Source organism: Phocoena phocoena, chromosome 15 (assembly GCF_963924675.1).
Source record: "Phocoena phocoena chromosome 15, mPhoPho1.1, whole genome shotgun sequence".
In the NCBI taxonomy this organism is placed as follows: Eukaryota; Metazoa; Chordata; class Mammalia; order Artiodactyla; family Phocoenidae; genus Phocoena; species Phocoena phocoena.
Genome location: NC_089233.1, coordinates 86232127 through 86244352, shown reverse-complemented (window position 1 = coordinate 86244352; position 12226 = coordinate 86232127). Strand labels below are relative to the sequence as shown.

The following is a 12226-nucleotide window of genomic DNA, read 5'->3' as shown; positions in this document are numbered from 1 at the left end:
GCTTCCCAAGCAAAGCTCCCCCAGCCCCCAGGGCAAGACCCGGGAGGTGCTCCTCCGGGACCCCAGCCTGCTGCCCCGCAGCCGCGCCCCCGCCCGCGGGCCGGGGGGCTGCGCACTTGTTTCCGTGTTGTGATTTCCAGTTGTGTGTGCCTGTGCGGCCAAGTGACTGACATTTGTGCCCAGCCCGGGGGCAGGGGGGCCACTCTAGAGCAATCCCTTGACCCCAGCCCTGGCCCAGGACCTGGTCCTGCAGTCAGGGCCACCCGCGGAGGGAGGGCACATTTCTGTGACCTGACCTGTCCCTACATGGCGGGAAGGAGGACGAGTGCCAGCTTCCTAGCTTCCTTCAGGAGTCCTATCCCGGCTCAGGTGAGAAGCACACCCACGGACACACATGTATGCACACGTGCACTCGGTCACACCCACACCCGCACGAAGACTCGCAGCCAGGCCCACATGCACACATACGTAGACACACTAAAAAACACAAGAGACACATGTACAGAGACACCTACGTGCACACAGACACACATGTACTTAACGGCACACGCAGACACGCGTGCACACAGACACGCCTTGGGAGTTGCCCCAGTTCCCCTCCTTCCTCCTCGAGAACTCGGGGGATGTCTTCATCAACTGGACCCTGTGCCCCAGCACGGAGGCGGTCAGCTCTTTCATTACTTTCCTGACAGACACAGGCCCCCGCAAGGAGCCGCCTGAGTCCCGGGAGACTCGGGGAGTAAACAGAGGTGCAACCCTGGGGCCTGGCCTCTCCCACAGGAGGCAGCTCCCAGAGTGGACCCCTCCTTCCGACCCCCCGAAGCAGGGGGTCAGGGCCCCGTGCAGGGTGAGGGCCCCGCGTGTTTGCCCGGGGCTGGCACTGTGCGTGCATGGCACACACACCTGCACGTGCGTGCACACACGTGCTACACGCGCTCTCTGGACCCCAGCACAGAACAGCACAGGCCAGGTCGGGAGAGCTGGAGTACCCCTGAGGGCTGGCAGGGGAGGGCGGCGTGGGGCAGGGGTGTATTTGCTGGGAAGAGAGGGAGGTGAGCTGTGGTTCCAGGGCCGGCACTGGGCCTTGGGGACCCCGACGGGGTCTGGGGAGGGGGCTGTCGGCCTCTCAGCCTCACCCCCCGAGCAGAGCAGGGCAGCAGCCAGACAGGAAGCTCGTGCACAGGAATCAGAGCCCCAGGGGGCCCCCAGCATGCCCGGCCCAGCGGCGCCCCCGTCCCCTGTCCCAGACGGACGACCCTACCCGCACTGTGACCTCAGCTGCTCCAACCAGGGGGAGGGCATCTCTGGCCCATGTAGGGAGCATGCTGCCCCCATCCCCGCCCGCCCAGCCTCAACCCCAGGCCTGGGGTCTGAACAATGGACTGGGGTCACCAGGCCCCGTCTGCCTCGTCAGCACTGTCACCAGGGCCACCTGACCTGTCCACTGCGAGAGGGGCCCAGCAGGGGACAGGAGGCCTGAGGGAGGGCGAGACAGGGCCAATGTACACGGGCTCTGACCTGCTGTGACAGTGGCGCTGCGGGGCACAGGGCGCAGAGCACGGACAGGCTCTGGGGGGCAGGGCCTCCAAGGGCTGGCGGATGGCAGCCAGCCACGGCCAGCAGGAGTGCAGACAAAGGCGTAGCTCAGTCCCCACCCGTCACCCTGCAGCAAAGGCTGAGGGGCCGAGTCCACGGCAGGAAGCTCCGGGGGCGGGGGCAGCTGCAGCATAGACGAGGACCCTGGGCCCGGGCTGGGCAGAGCTGGGCACCATCCCCTCCCCCGCTTACACACGCGGGCCCACGCTCCCCCCCTCACCCACTTCCACGAGCCCCAAGGCTGGGCCCTCATCAGAGCAGCCTGTCTCCACCCATGGCCAGGCTCGACCACCCCGAGGGGTTTGATGCTTACTACCCAGGGTCTGATCAGGGTCTAGTCCACAGGCCCTGGAGAGTCCTGGCCGGGACTCATGGTCTGAGCTTGGCTCAGGTCCCCAGCCCTGCTGACACATGGCACAGCTGGGTCACAGCCACGGGAAGCCCCACCAAACACTCTTGGGGATGCAAGGGAGGTTCCCAGGCTGGGGCCAGCCCCCCATAGCTGGATTTGAGGGCCCTTCTGAGGCCCCATGCCAGCTGACACCTAGCCCCACCCGGGGCTCTGGAGAAGGCACCCTGGACGAAGGTCCACCTTCACCCTTCTTTCCTGCTTCTCCATGGCTTATGCTTTTTTTCTGGGTGGGGAGCCACACCACGCAGCATGACGGATCTTAGTTCCCTGACCAGGGGTCGAATCCGTGCCCCCTGTAGTGGAAGCGTGGAGTCCTAACCACTGGACCGCCAGGGAAGCCTGGCTTATGCATTCTTAGTGCATGGAGAGAACCTGCAGAGATGCAAGCAGTTTCATTCATTCATTCGGCAAATATCGATACTTAACTGCCAACCTGGGAAGTGGGCACATCCAGAACCACACCTGAGTCATGCAGAGGGAGCTTCTGGGGGTGAGGGGGCCTCTTTCCTTAGAGAAGAGCATTTATTACCTCTGGCCCCCACCCCAGTTGCCCCTGCACCTCCCCCGCAGCTGTTCGCGCACCCTTAGATCAGACCTCCTGCAGAGAGCCCCTCCCGAGAGCCCCTTTTCTCGTGGTTAATATCTCCACTGGCGCCGTCCTTAGGAGGAAAGGGCGATAGGTGAGGAACTTCAGACCCAGGGTCAAGTCCCCCTCCCATCAGCTCTCCAAACTGTGCTCTCTCCAGCCTCTGAGTCCCTGCACCTGAGTCTCTCCGCTCCCCCCGCCTGGACACCAAGGCCCCAGAGCTCTTTTTTCTGGGGGCCACTGACGCAGGCCGTGGGATGGGGGTGACCTTGCCTCTAAGCTGGCAGCACTGGCTGCAGGAGAGGGGGGCGCAGGCCGGGAGGGAGGGCTGCCAGCTTCCTTCTTGCGGGTCGCCACTGGGGAGGACTCCAGAACCTTCCGGCCCAGGCTCTGTGGTCGGATGTGTCTGGTGTGCGGAGAGCTGCCCCTCGTCCCTCACCCTCTCGCCCTCATTCTCACGCTGGGCCCTGTGCTCACAGCAGCCAGGAAGCAGAAGACACAGATGCCCAGGAAGAAGGCCGTCTCCGCAGTCCCCAGTCCCACTGCCCCGCCTGCCCCCAACCCGTGAGCTTCATCTCGGGGACCTCCAACCGAGCTCTCAGTGCCCAGGCCCGCTGTCCCCCCAGGACCAGGCAGGGGCTCCCTGGACACTGCCAACAAAGAAAGGCACTGCCAGGGGAAGCGGCACAGGCACACGGGACCCACAGGGGACGATTGCCCAGGTTGGGGTTCAAGTGACATTGACCATATTGCTGTAAGCTCAAACAAAGCTGCCCCAGCCGGCCACCATGACTGTCCAAGCCAAGCCAAGGGGGCTAATTTTGGGTGCTGTTGGTAGCCCTGTCTTCCTTCTGGGGAATGGACAAGAGCATAGGAGAGCAGCCTGGAGCTTCAAGAAAGAGATCTTAGGGGGACACTCCCTTCTGGGAATGAGGTGGACGCAGGGAAAAGACAGGTGGAAAGAGAAGTTGTTCTTTGAGTTCCTGGATGCAGCTGTGTCTGAAGCCCACCTCCTGGACTTTTCAGCCATGGGCAACAATAAACATTCCTTTCCTTAGGCTTTTTTGAGTTGGTTTTCGTAATTTGAGGCCAGACCACAGCAACTGCATCCCTGGTTCTCCTGTCCTCTCTCTCCTTCCTGCCACCTGGGCCATGGGCCCAATTCAGCCTTGTCTCTAAAGGCAGGGAAGTCAGACTCAGCTTTTATTCCAAAGCGGTGACCTTGGGAGACATGCTGATCACACCGGGCCCTGAGCTCATCAGGGCGCACCCGGAGCTGGCTCAGAATGTCACCAGGAAAAGAAAAAAAAGAGGACAAGGAACAAAAAAAGAAAAACCTGCATATCCCCATATTCCAGTGAGCTCTTGCAGAAAGGGAGAAGGCAAACAGAGGTTCCTCTAAAGAGGTGTCATGGCACCAGAGCCAGAATGCTGGCAAGCGCTCCAGCAAATGTGCCTTGGCCATAAGAGCAGGAGAGTCGCCGGGCAGAGGGCCACCGCGGCTCCACTCCACTCCCCTCGTTATTTCTCGTTAGGGGGCCGCGTCCTGTGCAGCAGGGTAGGGCTCCGTGGGCGCCGGCGCAGGGCAGGCGCTCCGAGGAAGGAGAGGTTTCCCAGCTCAGTGGGGCAGCTGGAGGCGGAGCCCGCTGCCCCATGACCGTGACCGTGACCACGGACGACCAGGACAGCTTCCTGCTGCTCAGACTCCGGCACGAACAGCTGTGTCTCCCCAGCCCAGGGCTCCTCTGGCCCCAGACCCAGAAGAGGTGAGCGGGCTGCTCCTGGGCCAGGCCTCGGACTCCAGGGCCGGGGCTGGGCCTGGGGGCCTGATGACCTCTCCCCCAGGAGGTCCAGTGGGCCATATCATCTATCTCAACACGCTCAAATCTGAGCACCCCCTTGTCCCCCAACCCGCTCCTCCCACAGACCCCCAGCTCATTCGTGTCAACGCCACCCTCGAGGCATTTGAGCCAAAACCCTGGAGTCAGCCCTGACCCCGTCGTCTTTCTCTCACACAGCTCCTGTCGGCTTCGACCCAGAATCTGCCCGGGTCTCCCCTCCCCCACGGCCACCGTCGTCCTCGCCTGGAGCCTAGCAGCAGCCTCCCCACTGGCCTCTCGGCTCTCCCCTCGCCCTGCTGGAGACTGTTCTGCCCTGAAGCAGGGAGGCCTGTCTCACTGCGTCTCAAAACCCTCCCGGGCCTCCCTCAGCGTCTGCACAGGGCGTGAGGCATCACATCTGCCCTCCCCGCGCCCCGCCCCCACGGCCGCCACAGACGAACGCGCGCCCCCACCCACCTTGTCCTTTGCTCCCGCGGTCCCCTCTGCCTGGAACGCTGCTCCCTCCAGATCTCCACCTGGCTGCCTCCTGGAGGTCTTGGCTCGACTCCCTGGCCATCCTTCCAGAACCGGAACGCAGCCTGTGTCAACTTGGGTCCCCCAGGAAGCAGACGCGGAGACAGGGTCCAAGGTCGAGAGGTTGGTGGGGACATCTGTGAAAGACAAAGGGAGCAGGTGACGAGCGTTCAGCCCGCAGTGTGGGCCTGGCATGTGCGCAGGGAGAAGGTAGGTAGGAAGGGGGAGCCCCCCGGGAAAGTCTCAGCCCCCCATGGGGGCCCCAGAGCAGACACTGCACACAGAGGAGTCCCACACGACAGCTGCCGACCAGATGCCTGGGAAGAGGCTGCTGTCAGCTGGGGCGGTCACCGGCCCTCCCGCCAGCAAGTTCCCTGTGGAGGGGCCTCTGAGCAGCACACGTCTGCTGCAGGTTCTCTGCTCCACACGGCAGGAGGGAGGTGGGTGAGGCGCCGCCGCTGCAGCGGGTCTCGGGGCCCCTCCACTCTCCAGCCTACAGCCCTCCTCAGCTGTCACCCCTGCAGATCTTGGGGGCTGAATGAACGAATCAACTGATCAATCAGTGGATGAGCTATTTCCTGTGTGAGGGGTGTGCAGGGGATCTGATTTCACTAATCTAGGGCTTACGTCATCTGGGACTGGACATTTTGAACCCCAAATGCTGGCTGTTTTGACAAATGGAGAAACTCGGCCCCCAGGCCACGCTCTTTGGGGGTGTCCAGGTGAGCTGAGAATAGGGGCCCATGTACCCCAACGCTCAGCCAGCCTTTCCTAGGGTCTTGGAGCGTTCCCTGCCATCCTGGGGCCTGAATACCCACTCCTTGAGACAGAGACCTCAGGGCAAGATGCCCTGTGGACAGTCACGTGGGGACCTGCCTCATTCACCCCAAACTGCCTTAGCCAAGTTGGGCCCAGCCCAGAGGACTCTAGGCTCCTGTCCCGACAAGGTCAAAGCCCCAAGAGTTAGTATACTATTTGCAAGGTCAGGGGCCTTGATCTCAGGGCTGCGCCAGGGGTGTAACCATCAAGAGAGGGGCCTCTGGCCTTGTGTGACCTTGGGCAGGTAGCTTTCTGGGCTCTGTGCAGGCCGCTGGTCCTACCCACATTGTATGCTGAATTCGGGGTGGGGGTGGCGGCTGATGAGTTCATGCGTGTTAAGTGCCAACAGGGGGCGCTCGCCACCCGTGGCCATGGCCATCCTCAGACCTCTGGGCCAGCTGTGGTTCTCCTCCTGATGGCCTCCATTTCAAGAGGAAGGTCTCCACACTCAGAGAAATTTGGTAACTCTCCCAAGTCACCCAAGTGCCAGGGTCTGAACTGAGTCCATCCCCTGAATCCCCCACTCTAGCTGCTGCGGGCTGATAGACTGCCAAGGAAAGCTCGCGAACACTAAAGGCCACAAGGACAACCGGGCCCCAGCTTGACTGAGACTATAAAGGGGCTGCCCTCTGCTCAGACTTCCCCCCACCCTGGACCGGAACTGAGGATGGGAGGGGGCTCCCAGCCAGTGAGGAGAGAGCCAGGCCCCCTCCCACGCCCCATCCAACTCCATCTCCGGAGGCCTGGGATGGGGCGCGGGTGCGCCCTTGAAGCACTGACTGGCCAGAGCCGGCCTTGGGGTGCCTGTGGAGGAGCAGGCTCTGGCGGGGTCCAGGCGTCAGGGAGCTGCTGGCGAGCGCGATGGGGTCCAGCGGCACCATGCTGGACTCCAGCAGCTCTCCACCTTGGCTCGTCTAACCACCAACTGGTGCCTAGTCCTGGCACAGCCCTGCCCACCATGCAAGTTGGGGAGCTGGGGGAGCCTGCACGAGGAGCAGGGCTTGCTGGTGGAAGGGGTACAGCCAGCTACTCAGAGAGGGCTTCTGGGAGGGGGAGCTGGAGCCCCACACCTCTCCCCCAGCGCAAGCTGCGAGAAGCCATAGAACTGTGGATCCCCTGGGGCTGGGGTGAGGGGCTGGGGTCTCCTCCCTGCAGTCAGCCCTGAGGAGGGGGTAGGGGAACCCAGCACCCCTCCCTCACTCCCCGAAGTTTCTAAAGCACGTCGGGGCTAGGGGGAGCGGTGGGTCCCAGCGTGACCAGGAAGCTGCTGGAAGTACGGGTGCCGGTGTGCCAGCGCCTGGGGTCCCCCTGCAGCCCCCACCCCCGCACGCAGACGCGCACTTTTCTCTCCTCTTTGAGGCTTCGGCAGATGTGCGCTGCTGGCGACAGAGCAGCGCCGCTGCTTCCCTCTCCCTCGGGCGCTGTTCCCTCGCTGTCTGGGTCTGATGCGTGCGCGTCAAACTGCCGTTCGTGGGTCCCCAGCCTGACGCTGGGCGGCTGTTTCCCTGGTCTGTGGGAGTCTGTGTGTCTGCATGTGGGCGTGTCTGTCTGTCTCGCTGCGTGTGTCTCGTCCTTGACCCAGTCTATCTGAGCGCTTGTGCCTGGGCGGAGGAGGCGCTCCCTCCCGCCGCCTCTCCTCCCCCCAAACCCTCCCGCAGGCGCTAACGCAGCGCGCCGCCCCGGCTGCGCCCCAAGCGCAGTGAGCTCGTCGGTCCCTGAAGCACTGACCGCCCCACTGCGTTGTCCACCGGGGGGGACCCGTGGCTGGGTTCCGAGCAGATGGTCGCTCTCCCTTCAAACTAGGGCCGCCTGAGCCCAGGGTGGGCACGCTCCCCTCCCAGCTGGGTCCGCTGGTTCCCCATTTTCCCTTATGTAACTCCACATCTGTCTGCGCCTTGCAGGTCACCCTGGACGCTGCGTTGGGTCCTGCCCACGGGGAGACTCAGATTCAGAGTCGAGTCCCACGCATACGGGGGTGCGGAGCGAACCCCTGGCTCGGGCACGGCTATCGGAGACCTCTCCTATCCTTTCTCCTCGGGAGGTTCCTTTCTCCGAGAACTGCTTGCCCGAAGCGTGAAACGAGGAGGGGTCCCGTGGGGCAAGTTCCCCCGAGCGCGGGCGCAGGTGTTTCCCCTCACCCGCACTCTAGATCCCCGCAGACGCCCCGGCTCCCGACGAGGGCCGGCCAGGGGTCACCGGGGCCGAGGGCACGGGGCAGGCCGCGCGGTCCAGAGGCTGGCTCCTGTGTGCGAGCGCAGGTTGAACGCAGGCGAGCCCCCAGCTCCGGCGCCCGCCGTGCCGGGCTCCCCGCCAGCCGCCGTGCACACTCGGGCCGGGGCTCCAGCTGCCCGGCGGGCACGCGGCGCTGTCCGTGGTGCTGCCGGCGCCGGGCGGGGCGGGGGCGGGGCGAGGGCGGCAGCCAATGGCGGGGGCGCTGAGCGGGGCGCGTAGGGCAGCGGGCTGGGCCCGGGGCTCACTCTGCTGCTCTCGGCACTCGGGGCGCACGGACGCTCCGCCAGCGGCTCGGGCTCCAGCTCCGCTCCGGGTCCGCTCGTGCTGCAGCGGTCGTGCCGCTGGCCCGATTCGACTCAGATTCCGGGCCGGGCCCCCTCGGCGCCGCCCGCCCCGGCTGCGGTCTCGGCGCCGGCGGACCATGCGCCGGGTACCCCCCGGGGAGCCCGGCCGGGCCGAAAGCCCGCGAAGACCAGGCTCCCGGGCCGGGATCCCTCCCGGCTGCCCGGCCGACGATCCGCGCCCTGCCCTGCGCCCCGGCGCCGCGTGAGCCGGCGGGGCCATGGAGCGCTCCCCGCCCGACGGACCGCTGAACGCGTCGGGGGCGCTGGCAGGCGAGGCGGCGGCGGGCGGAGCGCGCGGCTTCTCTGCCGCCTGGACCGCGGTGCTGGCGGCGCTCATGGCGCTGCTCATCGTGGCCACGGTGCTGGGCAACGCGCTGGTCATGCTCGCCTTCGTGGCCGATTCGAGCCTCCGCACGCAGAACAACTTCTTTCTGCTCAACCTCGCCATCTCCGACTTCCTCGTGGGTAAAGCCCCCAGCCCCCGCCCGAGCCCAGGGGCGCCCTGCCGGGTCGGGCCAGCGGGGATTGGAACGCGGACCTAGAGTGCCTTTGCCTCGGGGACACGCCCCGCTAAGGGGTCCGGCCTGGGGCGGGGGCATCCGGGACTCGTGGGGAGGTGGGCGCTGGCGAAGTTCCTTGCTTCCCCGGCCGCGGGACTCGGGCTGGGGAAGGATGTCCCCGGGGAAGGGGTCCTAGCCAGCGGGCGCTCGGCCAGGCGCAAGGCGCTGCGGTCGCGGTGCAGCGGGGGCTCTTGCGCCGTAGCTAAACAAAGGCTGCAGAGGACTCAGGACACGGGGACGGCGCTGGAGGGGAGGTTTGGGGAAGGGGACATGGAGGGGAGATTTTTAGAGCCACGTTGGGGGAGGAGGCCATGGGGAAGGCGGGCGGGGTTGGGGGGAGAGGCTCTGAGGAGTGCGCTCTCACGTGTCTGTGCGCTGCTGCAGGCTGTGGGGCGGGGCGCAAGGAGGGGGCCGGAGCACCAGACACCTGTTGGGGCTGAGACAGGCGTCTGCCAGACGCTCAGAGCGGCGTTGGCGGTGGGAGCCGCCCGCGCCCGCGTGGCAGCAGTCAAGTGCCCTTTGAGTCCGGAGAAAGGCTTTCTCGGTTTCTGAGCTGATGAGGAAGAGCCAGAATGGGAGCTTGGGATCCAGCGGGGCCAGAGAGGGAGGAAATGTTCTTTCTTCCTCTGGGCACTGGGAGGGCTGGGCAGAAGCCCAGGGATGACCAGACCAAGGCTCTGGGGCTCATCGCTCCCATTGGTCCCCACACCTGGATCTTCCTCCCGCCCCCAAGTCCAGGGGACCCAGTGGGACTGGGGGCCGGGCAAGGGTTGAAGGCCAGGTGCAGTGCGAAGAGTGTGCTTACGAATGAGGCAGAGGGAGGATTGCTGGTCCCAGAAGGGCCACCGAGTGACCCTAGGTCCTGCCTGTCTCTCGGCTGGCGGGGGGGGGTCTGACCCCCGCGCAGCCACGGCCCACCACGGCCCTCCTCTCCCACAGGGGCATTCTGCATCCCACTGTACGTGCCCTACGTGCTGACTGGCCGCTGGCCCTTTGGCCGGGGCCTCTGCAAGCTGTGGCTGGTGGTGGACTACCTGCTCTGCACCTCTTCTGTCTTCAATATCGTGCTCATCAGCTATGACCGCTTCCTGTCGGTCACCCGAGCCGTGAGTCTGGGACGTGGGTGCCCATGTTCACTCCTAGGGGGAGGGGTGGTCAGGAGCGGCCAGGAGACGCACCCGGCAGGGGGTATGGCCACTTCGGAGTGGGCAGTGCTGGATGGGCTTGATCCCCACTGGCCTCACACCTGACACATCGGGCACTCTATGGCCAGCCGCCCACTCGGTAGCCATGTGCTGCCAGTAGGACTGGTCCTGGTTCAGGCAGAAGGCACAGTGTGGACCCGAAGGAAGGGGGTCACTTCAGCCTCTGCCCTGGAGCAGGTCCAAAGTCCCTGGAACTAAGGGAGGATCTGGGCCAGGGGCCCTTGGTGGTACCTCCCCACAGGTGTGCGTGCCTCGGGAAGACAGGCTCCACGAGCTTCCCCGGGCGTGGTGGCCACCATGAGTTAGGGGCCCTGGGCTACCTGGACTTCCCATGTCGGTGTCCTGTGGGCACCGGGCTGGCGGCACGGAAGCAGAGGTCACTCCAGTGCAATCTCATTTTCTCCCTGATGGCTCCATCAGGCACCCCGGGGCCCTCCGCTGGGGACCACGTGTGTCCTAGTCCAGGGAGGCAGTGGAACAGAGTGCAGAGAGCATGGGTTTTGAGCCAGCTCTGCCCCTTGAGCCGACCCACCTGTGTTATTTCCTGCCCTGCCTGAGCCATCAAGAAAGTGGGGATCATGCTGGAGCAGTTGTGAAGATTAAATAAGATGGTATCGAAAGGTGCCGAGCAGAGAGCCTGGCACACGGCAGGTACTCAGTAGATCGGACAGTGACGTGGCCCCCCGGGGGAGTGCACAGCTGATGGGGCGACGGCAGACAGGCAGCCCGGCACAAAGTTAGGATTCTGGGGGAGGTTCCGAGGCCATAGGAGAGTGTGACAAGGCCTCAGCCTGCCCGGGATTCATGGGGTGAGGGGAGGAAAAGGGAAAAGCATCACTGCCGGGGAAGGCGTGCACAGAGGCCCAGAGGCTGCTGGGAGCTGCGAGCGGCAGCGGCCGACCTGGGCTCAGTCCCCTTGCCTCCTGACCCAGCGTGTCCCACCACAGGTCTCCTACCGGGCCCAGCAGGGCGACACGCGGCGGGCAGTGAGGAAGATGGTGCTGGTGTGGGTGCTGGCCTTCCTGCTCTACGGACCCGCCATCCTCAGCTGGGAGTACCTGTCGGGGGGCAGCTCCATCCCCGAGGGCCACTGCTACGCCGAGTTCTTCTACAACTGGTACTTCCTCATCACGGCCTCCACCCTCGAGTTCTTCACGCCCTTCCTCAGCGTCACCTTCTTCAACCTCAGCATCTACCTGAACATTCAGAGACGCACCCGTGTCCGGCTGGACGGGGCACGCGAGGCGGCAGCCTCGGAGCTTCCCTCCGAGGCCCAGCCCTCCCCGTCGCCGGCCGCGCCCAGCTGCTGGGATTGCTGGCAAAAGGGGTGTGGGGAGGCCGTGCGGCTGCACAGGCGCGGGGTGGGGGGCGGCGAGGCAGCCCCAGGCACCGGGGCCGAGGCTGGGGATGCGGCCCTCGGGGGCGGCAGCGGGGGAGGTGCCGCGGCCTCGCCCACCTCCAGTTCTGGCAGCTCCTCGAGGGGCGCCGAGCGGCCACGCTCACTCAAGCGGGGCTCCAAGCCATCCGTGTCCTCGGCATCCTTGGAGAAACGCACGAAGATGGTGTCCCAGAGCATCGCCCAGCGCTTCCGGCTCTCGCGGGACAAGAAGGTGGCCAAGTCGCTGGCCGTCATCGTGAGCACCTTTGGGCTCTGCTGGGCCCCGTACACGCTCCTCATGATCACCCGGGCCGCCTGCCATGGCCCCTGCATCCCCGACTACTGGTACGAGATGTCCTTCTGGCTGCTGTGGGCCAACTCGGCCGTCAACCCTGTCCTCTACCCGCTGTGCCACTACAGCTTCCGCCGGGCCTTTATCAAGCTGCTCTGCCCACAGAAGCTCAAGGTGCAGCCCCCCAGCTCCCTGGAGCACTGCTGGAAGTGAGCCGGCCTCCACAGGCACCTGGGATGCAGGGGCAGAGCCCTCCACTGCCACCAACCTCGAGGCCCTGGGTTCGAGGACAGCCAGGCCTCGCCACCCTCCACCCGGCCGCCCCACAGGCACGAGCCCTGGCTTGTCTTCGGCCCACCTCCACCCGGCCGCCCCGCAGGCACGAGCCCTGGCTTGTCTTCGGCCCACCCTAAACGCCACGGCAGCCTCTCAGAGCGTCCGCTGGCAG

The 12226-nt window shown here is 65.3% G+C and overlaps 1 protein-coding gene across 1 annotated transcript; it reads left to right on the top strand.

Moving 5' to 3' along the window:
- The first annotated feature begins 8561 nt into the window (after positions 1-8561).
- HRH3 (histamine receptor H3) lies at positions 8562-11991 on the top strand. The gene is made up of 3 exons (XM_065892739.1): positions 8562-8808; positions 9843-10009; positions 11056-11991. Exons 1-3 carry the CDS (start codon positions 8562-8564, stop codon positions 11989-11991), a joined length of 1350 nt encoding a protein of 449 aa, XP_065748811.1.
- Positions 11992-12226: the final 235 nt, after the last annotated feature.